The sequence below is a fragment of the Trachemys scripta genome, chromosome 18, assembly GCF_013100865.1.
Source record: "Trachemys scripta elegans isolate TJP31775 chromosome 18, CAS_Tse_1.0, whole genome shotgun sequence".
Taxonomy (NCBI): Eukaryota; Metazoa; Chordata; order Testudines; family Emydidae; genus Trachemys; species Trachemys scripta.
In genome coordinates, this window is record NC_048315.1 from 156,812 (window position 1) to 170,876 (window position 14,065).

A 14,065-nucleotide genomic window follows, 5' to 3' on the forward strand; every position below is an offset into this window, starting at 1 on the left:
CAAGCAGCAATATGGCTATTTCAGTCCCAGAGGGGAACTGAGATTGGGGTAAAGGATTGTTTCTTACTTCTGATCTAAAATCAACAGTTTTTAATGTGGGTTTGGAACCGATAAGGTGGGAATACTGAACTGCACTACTAGAGGTAGAGAAACAGCCTAGCCAAGTCTGAACGATTTCTGGTAATTGCAGGAAAAGAGGTGTGCAGTCCTCAAACATCTCAGAATGGGAGAGAGGTTGGAATGCAAATGCTTTGTGTAGGGAACTATAAAGACAATCATAATTTAAAACCCACTTTTCTAAACACATTTAGATTAATTACTTTCCTTCTTAAGCTGTGCAAACTCTTACGCCCAAAGACACTTACCACAGCAAGGTGGCCATTTTTGGCTTTGGCTATGAGCAGTTCAGATCCTGAAGTAAAGTCAATTATTCCTTCTTTGCCTTGCCCAATTGTAAATTTTATGCTGAAAGAAACAAAGGAAGAGTCCTCACATGGTATCTTAGCTAAGTCCCAACTTGCTCACGAACAGTATAATTGTGTCTAATGCTACAGTACAATCAAATACTTCACAAAAACCAGTTACCTGCCTCTCATAACTATTGATGTGTTGCTCATGTCCATTCCATGTCAGGTGTATATGCTCATCACATGCACTGGTGCCTGGAGTTTTCCCCCAGTGGTATCTGGAGTCGCGCATGTATGCGTTGGTATAAGACACCGCTGTGCCCCTCCCCTCAGTTCCTTGATGCCGGAACTCCGACAGAGGGGAAGGAGAATACTCATGTCCATTCCATGACAACACATCTCAAAGAAAAATCAGGTACCTACCTTTCGTAACTGTTGTTCTTCGAGATGTGTTGCTTATGTCCATTCCAAGTAGGTGTGCGTGCGCACAATCAGCAGAAAGCTTTTCCCTAGCAGTACTCGTCGGGTTGGCTGTGGAGCACCCTGGAGTGTATATAGGGCCCTGCCGACCCGCCGCCTCTTCAGTTCCTCCTTGCCAGATTACGCCGACAGAGGGGAAGCGGGTGGGTCTTGCAATGGACATGAGCAACACATCTTGAAGAACAACAGTTACAAAAGGCAGGTAACTATTTTTTCTTCTTAGAGTTATTGGTCATGTCAATTCCAAGTAGGTGACTCCCAAGCGGTCCCCAGGAGGAGGGGGAGCACTGCTCTACCAAACGCAGCATCATCTCTAGCCTTCTGTCTGATGGCGTACTGCGACTAAAAGATGTCCTGGCTGGGGACCTGTGCTAGGAAGCAGGGCAGGAGTAACAGGAGGCACCCATCTCAATCCTCCTTCGGCCAGTGCCAGGGCTCAGCTAAGCAGCCTTCGAGCTCAAAGCCAAACTTTTGAAGGTGTGCCCGAGGATGGAACAACCAGTTCAATGCCAGGATCCTGCTCCTCCTTTTGTGAACCGTCTATCCCATTTCTACCATGCCGGGGCTCAAATAACCTCAGACCACTGGGTCCTGAGCATGGTAGAATTGGGATATTCTCTCCAATTCTGTTCCCTCCTTCCCTCCCACCCAGCCTCCCCATGTACAGGCCGAACCGGGACCATATAGATAGACTGATCATGTTCTCTCCTCAGGTTCTCAAGTCCCTCCAGTGGTGGCTCGATCCACAAGCAGGCAGTGATCTAGGACAAAATTCTCTGAGATGATATCAGGAAACCCTTCATCCTGTCAGCCTCCGCAATAAAAAGTTGAGTACACCTGCAGAAGGACTTGGTTCATTTAAAGTAGGCCAGGGCACATCTGATGTTCAAAGTATGCAAACGCCTCTCCTCGTTGGAATTTTGTGGCTTTGGGAAGAACACTGGCAGGAAGATACCCTGACTGACCTGGAACTGTGATACCACCTTTGGCATGAAGGCTGGGTTGGGATGCAGTTGGACTTTGTCCTTGTAGAACACCGTAGAAGGGGGTTCTGAGGTCATGGCCTTAATTTTGGAGATTCGTCTTGCCGAAGTGATGGCTACGTGGAAGGCGACCCTCCACGAAAGATGTAAGAGAGTAGGAGGCAAGGGGCTTGAAGAGAGGACCAGTGAGCTTGGTGAGGACCAGGCTGAGATCCCATTAGGGAACCCGATCATGGACCTGCAGAAAGAGTCTTTCAAGGCATTTAAAGAATCTGATCATTCTTGGATGTGAGAGTGGAAAGCCGATATGGCTGCCAGGTGTACCTTGCCTGATGAGTGCCAGACCTTGGTGCTTTAAATGGAGCAGGTATCCCAGAATGAATTGTAAAGAAGACTGAGCTGGAGAAAAGTTCCATTCAGATGCTCAGCAGGTGAACTGTTTCTACTTATCCAGGTAAGTCACTCTGGTGGAGGGTTTTCTGTTTTGTAAGAGAAGCTGCTGGGCCTGCATAGAGCAGGCCTGTTCCTCGAGGCTTAGCCATACAGCATCCATGCTGTCAGGTGCAGGGAGGCATGGTTCAGGTTCAGTAATTGCCTGTGGTCCCACAAGAGCAGATCTGGGTGGTTGGCAAACGTCCAAGGGGCTGCCACCGCTAAATCCATGAGCATGCCAAACCAATGCTGGCAAGACCATGCCGGGGCTATCATAATGACTTGTACTTTGTCTGTCGTGATCCTCAGGCGGACCTTGCTGATAAGTGAGATTGGTGGGAAGGTATATATCAGGTCGCCTGCCCATGACAAGAAAGGCATTAGATAGTGAACTGCTGTCAAGAACTGGCAGGGAGCTAATCTGGTGGCATTTTCTGTTTTGCCTAGTAGTAAATAGGTCCATTTGAGGAATTCCCCACCTCTGGAAGATGGTCCTGATGACCTCTGGGTGGAGGGACCACTTATGGTGAGAGAAGAAGGACCCGTTGAAGCAATCTGCTGTTCAGCTGCTGATCATCTGTGTTCCGGACCCCAGGGATGTGCAAGGCTTCCAGAAGGACAGCGTGTTGGATACAGAAGCCTCACAGGCGAAGGGCTTCTGGGCAGAGGGCCAATGACCGCGCTCCCCCATGCTTGTTGACGTAGAACATAGAAGCTGTGTTGTCTGTCAACGCTTGCACTACCTTGCCCGAGCGCTAGGGAAGGAATATTTCACAAGCTAGACAGATGGCCCTGAGCTCTCTAACATTTATATTTAACAATAGTTCCTGTTGGGACCATAAGCCTCGAGTCCTGAGGGACCAAGATGGGCTCCCCACCCCAAGTCCGAGGCATCTGACACCAGGGACACCATAGGCCATGGGGTTACAAACGGAACTCCTCTGGTTACATTGTGCGGGTTCGATCACCATGCAAAGGAGGTAAGTATTTTTTAGAAGAAAAAAAAAAATTAGAAAAAATTTGCGGAGGAATTGTGAGGACCTTGTCCAAGTGATGCCTGACTGGGGAGTAGATGGATGTCAGCCACATCTGTAGTAGTCTGAGATGCAGTCTTGAATGCTGAATCACATAGGTGCACGCTGCCATGTGGCTTAGCAGGCTGAGGCATACCTGGGCTGTGGTGAGTGGATGGGTCGTGACTCGGGCAATCAGATCCGACATTGCTCAGAACCTGGCTTCCAGTAAGAAGGCTCTGGTGTGAGTAGAGTTGAGGACTTCTATAAACTCTATCCTTTTCACCCGCACCAATGTTGATTTTTGTTCATTTATCAACAGGCCCAGCGCTTGGCAGGTAGCTTGGACTACGGACCTGTGCTCTTGAGTGACCCTTGATGAGCCAATTGTCAAGGTACGAGTAAATTTGAATACCCTGACGTCTGAGGTAGGCTGTGCCCACTGTCATACATTTCATAAACACTCTTGGGGCTGTTGCTAGGTTGAATGGGAGCACTGCAAACTTGTAGTGCAGGGGTTCTCAAACTGGGGGTCGGGACCTCTCAGGGGGTTGAGAGGTTATTACATGGGGGGGGGGTCGCGAGCTGTCAACCTCCACCCCAAACCCTGCTTTGCCTCCAGCATTTATAATGATGTTAAATATATAAAAAAGTGTTTTTAATTCATGGGGTGGGGGGGGGGTCGCACTCAGAGACTTGTTATGTCAAAGGGGTCACCAGTACAAAAGTTTGAGAGCCACTGTGGTAGTGAGTCTGCCCGACTACGAATCGTAGGAGCCTTCTGTTCCTATGGAAAATAGAAAAGTTCACATCCTTTAAGTTGAGACGTACATGTCTTCAGGATCCAGGGAGAGGATGATGGAGGCCAAAGAGACCATGCAGAACTTCAACTTCTTGAGATATTTTTTGAGGCCTCGCAGGGCCAAGATTGGTCGTAGACCCCCTTTGGCCTTCAGTATCAGAAAGTAGCAGGAGTAAAACCCTTTCCCTCTCAGTTCTTTTGAAACTTCCTGTACGGCCCCCACCTACAGGAGGGTTTGCACCTCCTGGGCAAGAAATTGCTCGTAAAAAGGGTCCCTGAAGAGAGAGGAAGGAGGGATGGAAAAAAAATTGGAGGGTGAACCTCACTGCTATGGTGCTGAGCACGCACTGATCCACCATAGTGGCCCAAGCAGCAAGGTAGGGCAAGAGACCGCTTGAAAATAAAAGGGTGCTTGGATCCTGGGTTGTAGACTGGGAGGTCGCCCTTGGGTGCACACACAAAATATCTGCTTATTTCCAGGTGTATATCGGGTAGAGCCCGATTGGGTAAATGCGGCCAGTGCATCATTCAGTAGGGCTCTGACCTGGTCTGGCCCACAAATCTCTGAAGCTGCCGGGTTTAAATCACTTCCTTGCAGGCACAGGAGTATAAAGGCCCAGGAAGTGTAATGTAGCCCTGGAGCAGTGGTTCCCAAACTTTTACAGCCTGTGAACCCCTTTCACTAAAATGTCAAGTCTCGCGAACCCCCTCCTAAAAATTAATAGTTACAGGGATTTTCTCCTTTACCTGAGTATAAATTATAAAAGCAGTGATCTTAGAAATATAAAATTTGTTTTTATGACATGCTTATTACACACTATTTATTATTATTTATCATTACAGTATTTTTATTACATTATGAAAATGGCAACACTCTTCCAAGATCTCACTTTCGTAGCTTGTATCTCTTTGACTAAGCCTGTTATAAGACAAGGCTCATATGGTTCATCAAGGAGTCTCAGATGTGAAACAGCATGAAGATATTTAAGAAGCCAACTCAAAGAGTTCCTCCTACATAAGTATTCAGGTCTTGAGCAGTCCAGGCAAACAACGCACGTTACAACAAAGCTTAAACTTGTTCTTCATAATAATTTTAAAGACAATACTAGCTGTCTATTTAATTTTAAAAAAGCAAAAAATATCCACCTCCCTTTCCATTTCTTATAAGGAGTCTTCAAGTTTAAATCTCCTCAGTGTGATAGATATGCTTGCTTTGATCTGCTTAGCTCTTGGAAGTCCAGGGGCTCCGGGCTGCTGGCCCCGTGCCGGGGTCCCTAGGGACAGCTCTGTCCGCCATTAGGGAATTTTTTCCCAAGAACCCCCTGTTCATTTTGTGAACCCCAGTTTGGGAACCACTGCCCTAGAGTCTTTCAGACCATGCAACCTGCTGTCCATCTATTCAGAAAACAGGTTCAATCCATCAAAAGGGAGATCCTGAATGGACTGGCTGGACCTCCGCGGAAAGGCCTGAGGACTGCAGCCACGATGCCCATCTTGTTAAAATGGCCAACACCATTGTTCTGGCTACGGAGTTGGCTGTGTCAGAGGCTTCCTGGAGGGAAGCCCTCACCTCAGTCTTGCCCTCTTCATGTATGGCCAAAAACTCCTGCCTGGATTCCTGTGGCAATGAGTCCGCAAACTTGGCCATGGATTGCCACACGCTGAAATCAAACCTCCTGAGCAGGACTTGGTGATTTGTGTCATATAACTGGAGGCTGGCAGTTGAATAAACTTTTCTGCGGAAAAGATCAAACCTCTTTGTGTCCTTATTTTTGGGGGTTGAACTGGATTGACCCTGCCTATCTTGCTCATTGGCAGCAGACAGAACCAAGGAACTTGGGGAGGGGTGGAAATAAAGATACTCAAAGCTCTTAGCAGGGACATAGTATTTTCTCTCTGCATGCTTTGCAACGGGACAGACCTTGACCAGTTTTACATCCTCGTAAACAGGCAGGATGTCTCTCGATAGGGCCACTGCAGCCAAGATGTCAAACATGTCAGCTGGTTCTGACACTCCTCTGCTTCCAGTCCAAGTTTAGTGGCCACATGCTTAAGTAGTTCTTGGTGTGTCTTAAAATCATCCTGTGGCACCACATGGGATTGGCCTGTCACTGCCTCATTGGGTGAGGAAGATGAGGAGGCTAGAACCGGGGAAGGGACTGACTCCGCTTTCCTGGCTGGCACAGCCTCAGCCAAAGCTGACGGAGGCTCCTGAGTATCTGAAGCAATCCCTTGTCTGAGTCAGGAGGCGGGCGGGAGATCCCCCCTGGGTTCCAGAACTGCCAGGGTACAGGCCACTCGCTCTGGGGCCATGTGCTTGTTGGCGGCCCCGGGGAAAAACCTGCTGGCATTGTAGAGTGCGCCTGGGCGCTGTGACTTCCTCAGAGCCCAAGGAGGCAGGGTCTTCCCTCGGTGAGCAGGTCGGTGCCGCTGCTGCTTCCGTTTCCCCAACATACAAGATGGTCCAGGGCTTCGCACTTGGGGAGCGGTATTGCAGCCCCATATCAGGGTGCCACATGTCTGGCGATGGTGCTTGGGGGAATCGGCAACAGTATTCTGTCAATCAACGCCTCAAGCTTGGGGACTGGTGCCAGGGCTCCGGTGACCAAGAGTGGGACCGTGAGGACTGGCATTGTGGCTTCAGGGACTGGTGCTGGGTTTCTGGGGACTGATGGTGTGCCTTGGGAAGCTGGCACTGATTGTCTGGTGATCGTTGCCGTGAGTCTGGGGACCAGTGCTGAGAGTCCAGAGATTGGTGCCGAAGACTTGGGTGGGTTTCTGAAAACTGGTAGCACAGCTCCAGAGACTGCTGGCGTGAGTGATGTTGAGCGTCGCGGTGCAGGGAAGCGATGCCATGACTATGGGGATTGTTGCAGTGCCCCTAGTGCTGGCTTTCCTCTAGAGAGGACTGTCATCCCAAGGTGTTGGCGGCACTAGCACTCTCATCCTTATGTCCTACTCCTCCTTAGTGCATGGCTTGAATCCTTTTCAGATTCTACACTTGTGTGCATGTTGGTCTCCCCCAGGCACTTCAAGCAGCTCTGGAGGGGCTCACTGATTGGCATAGGCTTCTCGCACCGCTCACACGGTTTGAAATCCTGGGACATGGGGCACGCCTTGTTCCTAAGCTAAGTTCCTTGCCAAAGCAGGAGGACGTTCCAGCACTGTCACTGCCAGCAAGAAGGAATTGAAAGGGGGGCAAGGGCGACTGGCGTTGTTCCTTATACTGGTGCACACGCGCACATCTCCAGAGGGCGCTGGAGCTGGCCCTATGGATTCCACTGGGGGGGAAATTTCCAGCACCGGTGCACGTGGCAAGCATACACACGTGCAATGGAATGGACCTGAGCAAGCACTCGAAGAACTGTGCTCCTTATTGTAACTTATTTTACTTAGAAGTATCTAGATAATTACAGGCTGCATGTTACCACAGTGACTCATCACTCTGTCAGTGACAGAAGAGAAATGATATCATAGCTACCATGGTAGTCAGTACAGCTACGGTCACATCATGCAGCAGTGACAAATGATCTGCTACTTCTGTGAGAAAGTAATTAGTAACATGCAGTTAGTTAAGGAGGTTTTGAAGTCAATCATTTGTTTAGATTAACTGTAACACTCTTTTCACTTCCCAGCAAGGCTTGAACAGAGTACCCTATTCAGAACAAAAAAGGAACTTCTTTCTTAACTCACCTGCCTTGACTGATGTTGACATTATTGATTTTGTCAGCACTCATGGCAGTTTTGGTTAGTGTCTCAATGACATGATCACTTTGTAGTACAACATCTCCCTGAAAAAAAGTCATAAAAGATCTTTGTAATCATTAATTCTCAACAGATTTTATTTCAATGTATAAGAGCCCAGAATTATCCCCAAGGGCCTGCAGGATAGTCTGTATTTGTATTTGTATGAGCTTCATTTGCTGGAGAAGTCCAGGACATGTATATCATAATATAAATCTCCTGATAGGGACTTAAACACTTCTGATGCTGTTCATAATAAGGCCAAGACAGAACCAATCCAAACTGCTGCAACATCCAGCAGGGAACCCATAGGCGCTGACTCCATGGCAGCCAAGCTCCCCGCCCCCACCTCCTCCTCCCCCTCCCAGCGCTTCCTGCCCCCTCTCCCCCCACCACCTAACAGGTGTTTGGCAGCGCTTAGGACTTTCCGGAAGGGAGGGGGCAGAGTGAGGACGTGACATGCTCAGGGAAGGAGGCAGGGGTAGGAATTTGGGATGGGGGTGGAATTGGGGCAGGGCAAGGGTGGGGCCAGGGGTCAAGCACCCATGGGGCAGAGGGGAAGTCGGCACCTATGAGGGAACCCATCTCCCCAGTACAGGACAATGACGACCAAAAAAAAAAAAAAAACCCACTAACCCAATTAGAAAGCGGTGACAAATCAAAAGTCAGTTAGATCTAGGTACCACCCTGCATTCCATCTATTTACATCTTCTCTCTGGCTCTTCTGAATATTCCCTCTCTCCTTCTCCCTGAAACTCAGGACCTGTAGCTGTTTCATACAGTTTGGGACATTCAGCACTTATGGTTAGTGAGACAGTGAATGACAGAGACGAGGTTCTCCTACCTTCTGTTTGTTATCCTCACAGCTCACATGAAGTACAAACAAACTGTCACTCAAGCTGCTGACTGAGATTCCTGCAAAACAGAAATGCTGTTTGACTCCAATATATTTTGATGCCTAGACAGTCTGAATACTAGTGGTCCTTGTGAAGCCTGAACTGAGTACAAAGGACTCCATCAATTTTCCAAGTATTTTAGAAATTTTCCGTGAGTGTGACAAATAAGTTATATGATGCCCTAGTTGGAAGAGAATGAAAGAGCCGCTTATTGTTCTGTCCCTATCTCCCAATACTCACTCAGAAACCAAGGCTTGGCCCAAAATGTAAACTTACATTAAATATAAAAATATATTGCTAAGTTTGAGAATATAAAACAAAAGTCAGGAAATGCCTAAGTTATCCCTGAGAATGAGGACTTCACTGAGGACATATGCCCCTGAGAATGTGACAAGAGAACAGACCTGCCATCCTCTCCTTAAAATTGAGATGGAGATGAAGGGGAGATGGAACCTAGTCTTCCCCCTGAACACACCCTAATGGGCCCACCCAGATAACTTGAAGTATGCAGAAATTCTATTGTACGTACATTTTTATACTGTTTTCATCACCATAGTATTGAGTACCTGTGTGCGGTGTAGCATTTTGTTTTGAAAGGATTTGGGTGTGTTTGGTTTTTAGTTAGAAGTGTATCAGATTAAAATCTAAAATGCAAACATTTTGCAGCCTGAGATTAGGACATTCAAATCAAAATAACCTAACTTTCACTGAAACATGCCCCAGCCCTGCAATGATAGGGGCTTGTGGGACCCAAACCCCTGAATTAGTGTTGCCCTTGAAAACTTCTTTAAAATGTTGGCAACTATGTTTGCAATAGAAGACTCTGTTAGGTCAGGATTGGAGCAATGCAGTGGTGAATTACTGAACTGGGTGAGAAAGGAGGAAAGGGGACTTGCAATAATGCTGCAGACTGCAGTGTCTGGGACTGTAGGGAGTTTTGGAACTAAGGGGATGGGGGTGGGAGTAAGTAGGACTGAAGAGATTTCACAAACAAGGTAAAGCAAAGTAGTGACCACAGTACATCAGCCAAGGGCTGAACTGGGTACAATTATTTCTGAATAAGATTCCTTTGTTAGCATTTTTCTAGCGTATCCAAACCAATAAACTTTTACACAAATGCCAACAATAATCTTTAAAGGCCTGAGGCCTGGAAAACTAAACAATGTCCCAAAAAGCTGAGAAACTAACACTGCTCTGCCTGGTGTTTGGAGACTGTGAAACTCCCTTGTAGCAAGTGTATGTAGTTGATCAATCCCCAAAATCACACTCGTACAAAGAATATATACAATGCGCACTAGTAGGGGCTCAATATTGGGAAATCCCAATTTTAGGATATTAAAGTTAAAAAGCTACTCTATATCTAACACTCTGTCTTCTTATGTACAGATCACACAAACATCTGGAGTCTTTGCCCCCACCTATAATCATTAAGTGAGCAAAAATCATGTGTCCTGCAGTTGCCTTACCTGTCAGATTGGCATAATCAATTCGTTGTTTGATTTTGGCTTCTTCAACTATGAAGATGGCATTCTGAGTGAGAAGTAGCTGCCGCACTCTTGCCTTGTATCCTTTCCGGTCATACTTGACCACAGGAACTGCATACTGAAACAAGTGTTATGATTTCCAAAAGGAACTTCTTGCCCTCCAATGTAGAAAGCACTGACTAGTGGTCAGTTTACGGGAGTCAGAGAGACAACGGGGGGTGGGGTGATGAGGTAATATCTTGTATTGGACCAACTTCTGTTGGTGAGAGACAGAAATGCTTTTGAGTTCATACAGAGGTCATCGTCTTCAGGTCTGGAATTTAATATCTTTCATTGTTATATATAATCCCAGGCCTGAAGACAAGCTCTAAGCTCAAAAATGTGACTCTCACCAACAGAAGTTGGTCCAATAAAAGATATTACCTCACCCACCTTACCTCTCTAATATCATGGGACCATCATGGCTATAACAACATTGCATACAGTTTATAGGGGTGGCAGACAAGCATTCTGGCTTATATTTTAAGGAATGCCTATGTGATTTAAACTGGTCCTAACCCATACCTCAATTTCTCCACCAACAAGAAGATAATGCCACCCAGTTCACAAAGGTGTTGAAAGGCCAAATTTAACTCATGTCTATAATGCATTTTGGCCTACTCTAGCCCCTTTCACCTAGTGTATCATCTCCACCAGCAGGCAAACACCCTTTTCAATTCCAAATTCTATACCATAATCCAAATTTATACACACCTCAAAACTACAATTTTTGCAATTGGAACATTAACACCTCAGCACAGAGTTATCACCACAGATACCCCCTAATCTAATGTAGAATTCTTAATACATTGCATCAGGAAATCCAGACACTTGGTAAAGAATTCACTTCTACTGAATCATTGCAGAAGCTTCACAGTAATCACAGGACACAAAGTCTCACCTTGATTGTTTCATTGCCTAAAACCTGAAGGACTTTAGGGTTTATCTCTTCGGTGCCTAAAAGAGAAACCAAAGAGAAGGTCAGGAGTAACACAATGGCAGGAACAGAAATTACTAGAAAAGAGAGAGAAAAAGTACTAGTATTCCCTGTTCAGATTTCTGAGTGCTACTCACCAAGTCGAGTGTTGATGAAGAGTCTGGGAACACTCTGAGGATAATTGTCTTTTTTGCCCTTAAACATCTCACTTGCAACCACTTTCTGATCTAACTGCAAGGGGGGAGGAAGGGGGGGAGGAAAAAAAAACAACAGACGTTTTCTGGATCTGTGTAACAGAGTAAAATTCTATTTAAATATAGACCAATAGCTATCTCCAGAAGCTCCGTAAAGGAGTCTTAGATTTTAATGCCAGAAGGGGCTGTTATGATCGTGTAGTCTGACCTCCTGCATAATACAGGCCACAGAATTGCAACAAGTACTGCTTGTAGTAAGCACATAACTTCTGGTGGTGATGCAGCATTTCTTTTAAAAAGACATTCAAGCTTGATAGAAAGCCTTCAAGTGAAGGAGAATACCGTATCCCTAAGTAAATTGTTCCAACAGTTAATTAATCTTAATGTTAAAAATATGTGCCTTAGTGAGAAATTATTTGGCTTCAGTTTATAGCCATTGGATCTTTTATGCCTTTGTCTGTTAGATTACAAAAATCCTCTGGTATTGGCAATTTTTCCCCATGCAGGTACAGTACTTATAGCTGCTGATCAGGTCACCTCTTAACCTGCTCTTTGTTAAGCTAAACACTTTGAGCTTCATTCTATCATTGTAAGGCACATTTTCCAGACTTGAAGTAATTTATGCTCTTTTTATGAAACCCTTCTATTTTGTCCTCATCCTTTTTGAAACATGGACACCAGAACTGAGCAGAGTATTTCAGTAATGATCTCATTAATGTTATATACAGTGATAACAAGAACTCCCTACTTCTGCTCAATATTCCCCTGCTTATATAGCTAAGGATAGCAATTCTTCTCTTATCCGCCACACCACACTGTGAGCTCATGTTCAGCTGGTTATGCACCATGACAGGCAAGTGTCTTTCAGAGGCACTGCTTTCCTGGACAGTCCCCAGTCATATAAACATGACCCACATTTTTAGTTCTTAGATGTATGACCTTGCAAATGAACAGCTTTTGCCATATAAGGACAAATAGAACATTACAAAGTGTATTATTTGTATAGCACCCAATGGGTATGTGTACACTGCAATAGAAGATTTGCAGCACGGCCGTGGCTGGCCTGGATTAGCTGACTTGGGCACGTGGGGGTCAGGCTGCAGAGCTAAAAGTTGCACCATAGCCATTTGGGCTGGGGTTGGCGCCTGGGCTCTGAAACCCTGTGAGTGGGAAGGGTCTCCCGAGCCTGACTGGTGACACTGCAATTTTTAGCCCTGCAGCCTGAAACTTGAAAGCCCAAATCAACTGACCCAGGCTCTGCAACTCAGTAATACATATTTTTAATTGCAGTGTGTGTATACCTAAAGTATACTAAATACTTTATAGATGAAAAAGATGAAAGTGTCAGTCCTGAGGGATAGCCATTGCTAACTAGTTGGCAAAAAACCAGCATTCTGTTCAGCTTGACAAGGCCCAAGTGGGAGATCTAGCATAGAACAAGGAACAAAAGAAACAGCCATGCAGAGACTTTTAAATGATGTGGCAATAATTTAATGCAGGCAACAGCACTGTCAATAACCTAATTTTCTTGATGCAGCATTTTTGCTGCACATTATGTAGAGGGCTAACTGTTAAAAACGTTGTAGATAAGCCATGTTGCCCAACTCTCATAGTTCAAAAGCACATCTATAAGTCGAGCCCTACCCCATTCACAGTCCATTTTGGTCAATTTCACGGTCATAAATTTAATGATTTCAGCTATTTAAATCTGAAATTTCACAGTGTTGTAATTGTAGGGGTCCTGACTCAAAAAGGAGTTGGGGGGATCACAAGGTTATTTGGGGAGGTTGTGGTACTGCTACCCTTACTTCTACATTGCTGTTGGTAGGGGGCGCTGCCTTCAGAGCTGGGCAGCTGGAGAGTGGCAGCTGCTGGCCTGGAGCCCAGCTCCGAAGGCAGAGCCACTGCCAGCAGCAGCGCAGAAGGATGGCCTGGTATAGTATTACCACCCTTACCTCTGTGCTGCTGCTGGCAGAGGCGCTGCCTTCAGAGCTGGCACCTGACCAACAGCCGCAACTTTTTGGCCGCCCAGCTCTGAAGGCAGTGCAAAAGTAAGGGTGGCAATTCCGCGACACCCTCCCCCACCCCAAAATAACCTTATGACACCCCACCCCCCCGCAACTCCCTTTTGGGTCAGGACCCCCAATTTGAGAAACACTGGTTTCCCCGTTGAAATCTGTATAGTATAGGGTAAAGGCACATGACCAGATTTCACGGTCCGTGACGTGTTTTCCACGGCCATGAATTTGGTAGGGTCCTATCTATAAGTCTCCAAGACAAAGATGCATTTTTTTTTTTTTTTTAAATAAAGCAAGCTACTGAGAACAGTATTTTGAAGATCTGGGTAATTGCCTGTGCAAACTGGCACAGCCATATCTACAATAACCAGCCATTCCCTGCACAATTCGTTATTCAGACCTTTTCAGAGATTTGTAGCCGGCATAAGGTATGTAACTAGAGCTATGTAAATATAAAACAACTGTATTTAAATTAAAATATAACATATTTAGGAGATATTCTAGCAATGTCTCACATGTTTAATATATTTCTCATTGTCTGCTTTTGCAGAGCTATTGCATGTAGAAAATGGAATCTCATTGGTGGTTTATTCTTCTCAATGACTCAAATATATCCATATGAATTTACATAGATCT

At 45.9% G+C, this 14,065-nt stretch overlaps 1 protein-coding gene and 2 long non-coding RNA genes across 8 annotated transcripts in view; 2 read left to right on the forward strand and 1 right to left on the reverse strand.

The window, feature by feature from the left end:
- MYO1C (myosin IC) overlaps positions 1 to 14,065 on the reverse strand; it is a 110,162-nt gene that overhangs the window by 1,189 nt on the left and 94,908 nt on the right. For all 3 annotated transcript variants that reach the window (XM_034752926.1, XM_034752925.1, XM_034752927.1), the window contains 6 exons: positions 11,355 to 11,448; positions 11,182 to 11,237; positions 10,224 to 10,359; positions 8,706 to 8,776; positions 7,811 to 7,908; positions 366 to 465 (listed from right to left, as the gene is read on the reverse strand). In XM_034752926.1, coding sequence (XP_034608817.1) covers positions 366 to 465; positions 7,811 to 7,908; positions 8,706 to 8,776; positions 10,224 to 10,359; positions 11,182 to 11,237; positions 11,355 to 11,448 — 555 coding nt within the window. The remainder of the gene's footprint in view (positions 1 to 365; positions 466 to 7,810; positions 7,909 to 8,705; positions 8,777 to 10,223; positions 10,360 to 11,181; positions 11,238 to 11,354; positions 11,449 to 14,065) is intronic.
- On the forward strand, positions 462 to 7,817 carry LOC117867704. 4 transcript variants are annotated; one of them, XR_004643469.1, is made up of 4 exons: positions 462 to 2,324; positions 2,750 to 3,282; positions 3,638 to 3,710; positions 4,961 to 5,179. It is a non-coding gene; the product is annotated as an uncharacterized LOC117867704 (long non-coding RNA). The 4 variants fall into 4 exon arrangements; XR_004643471.1 differs by having other exon boundaries at positions 462 to 1,364; positions 1,601 to 3,282; XR_004643470.1 differs by lacking the exon at positions 4,961 to 5,179 and adding an exon at positions 5,521 to 7,817 and having other exon boundaries at positions 462 to 3,282.
- Positions 9,057 to 11,484, forward strand: LOC117867707. The gene is made up of 2 exons (XR_004643473.1): positions 9,057 to 9,278; positions 10,144 to 11,484. It is a non-coding gene; the product is annotated as an uncharacterized LOC117867707 (long non-coding RNA).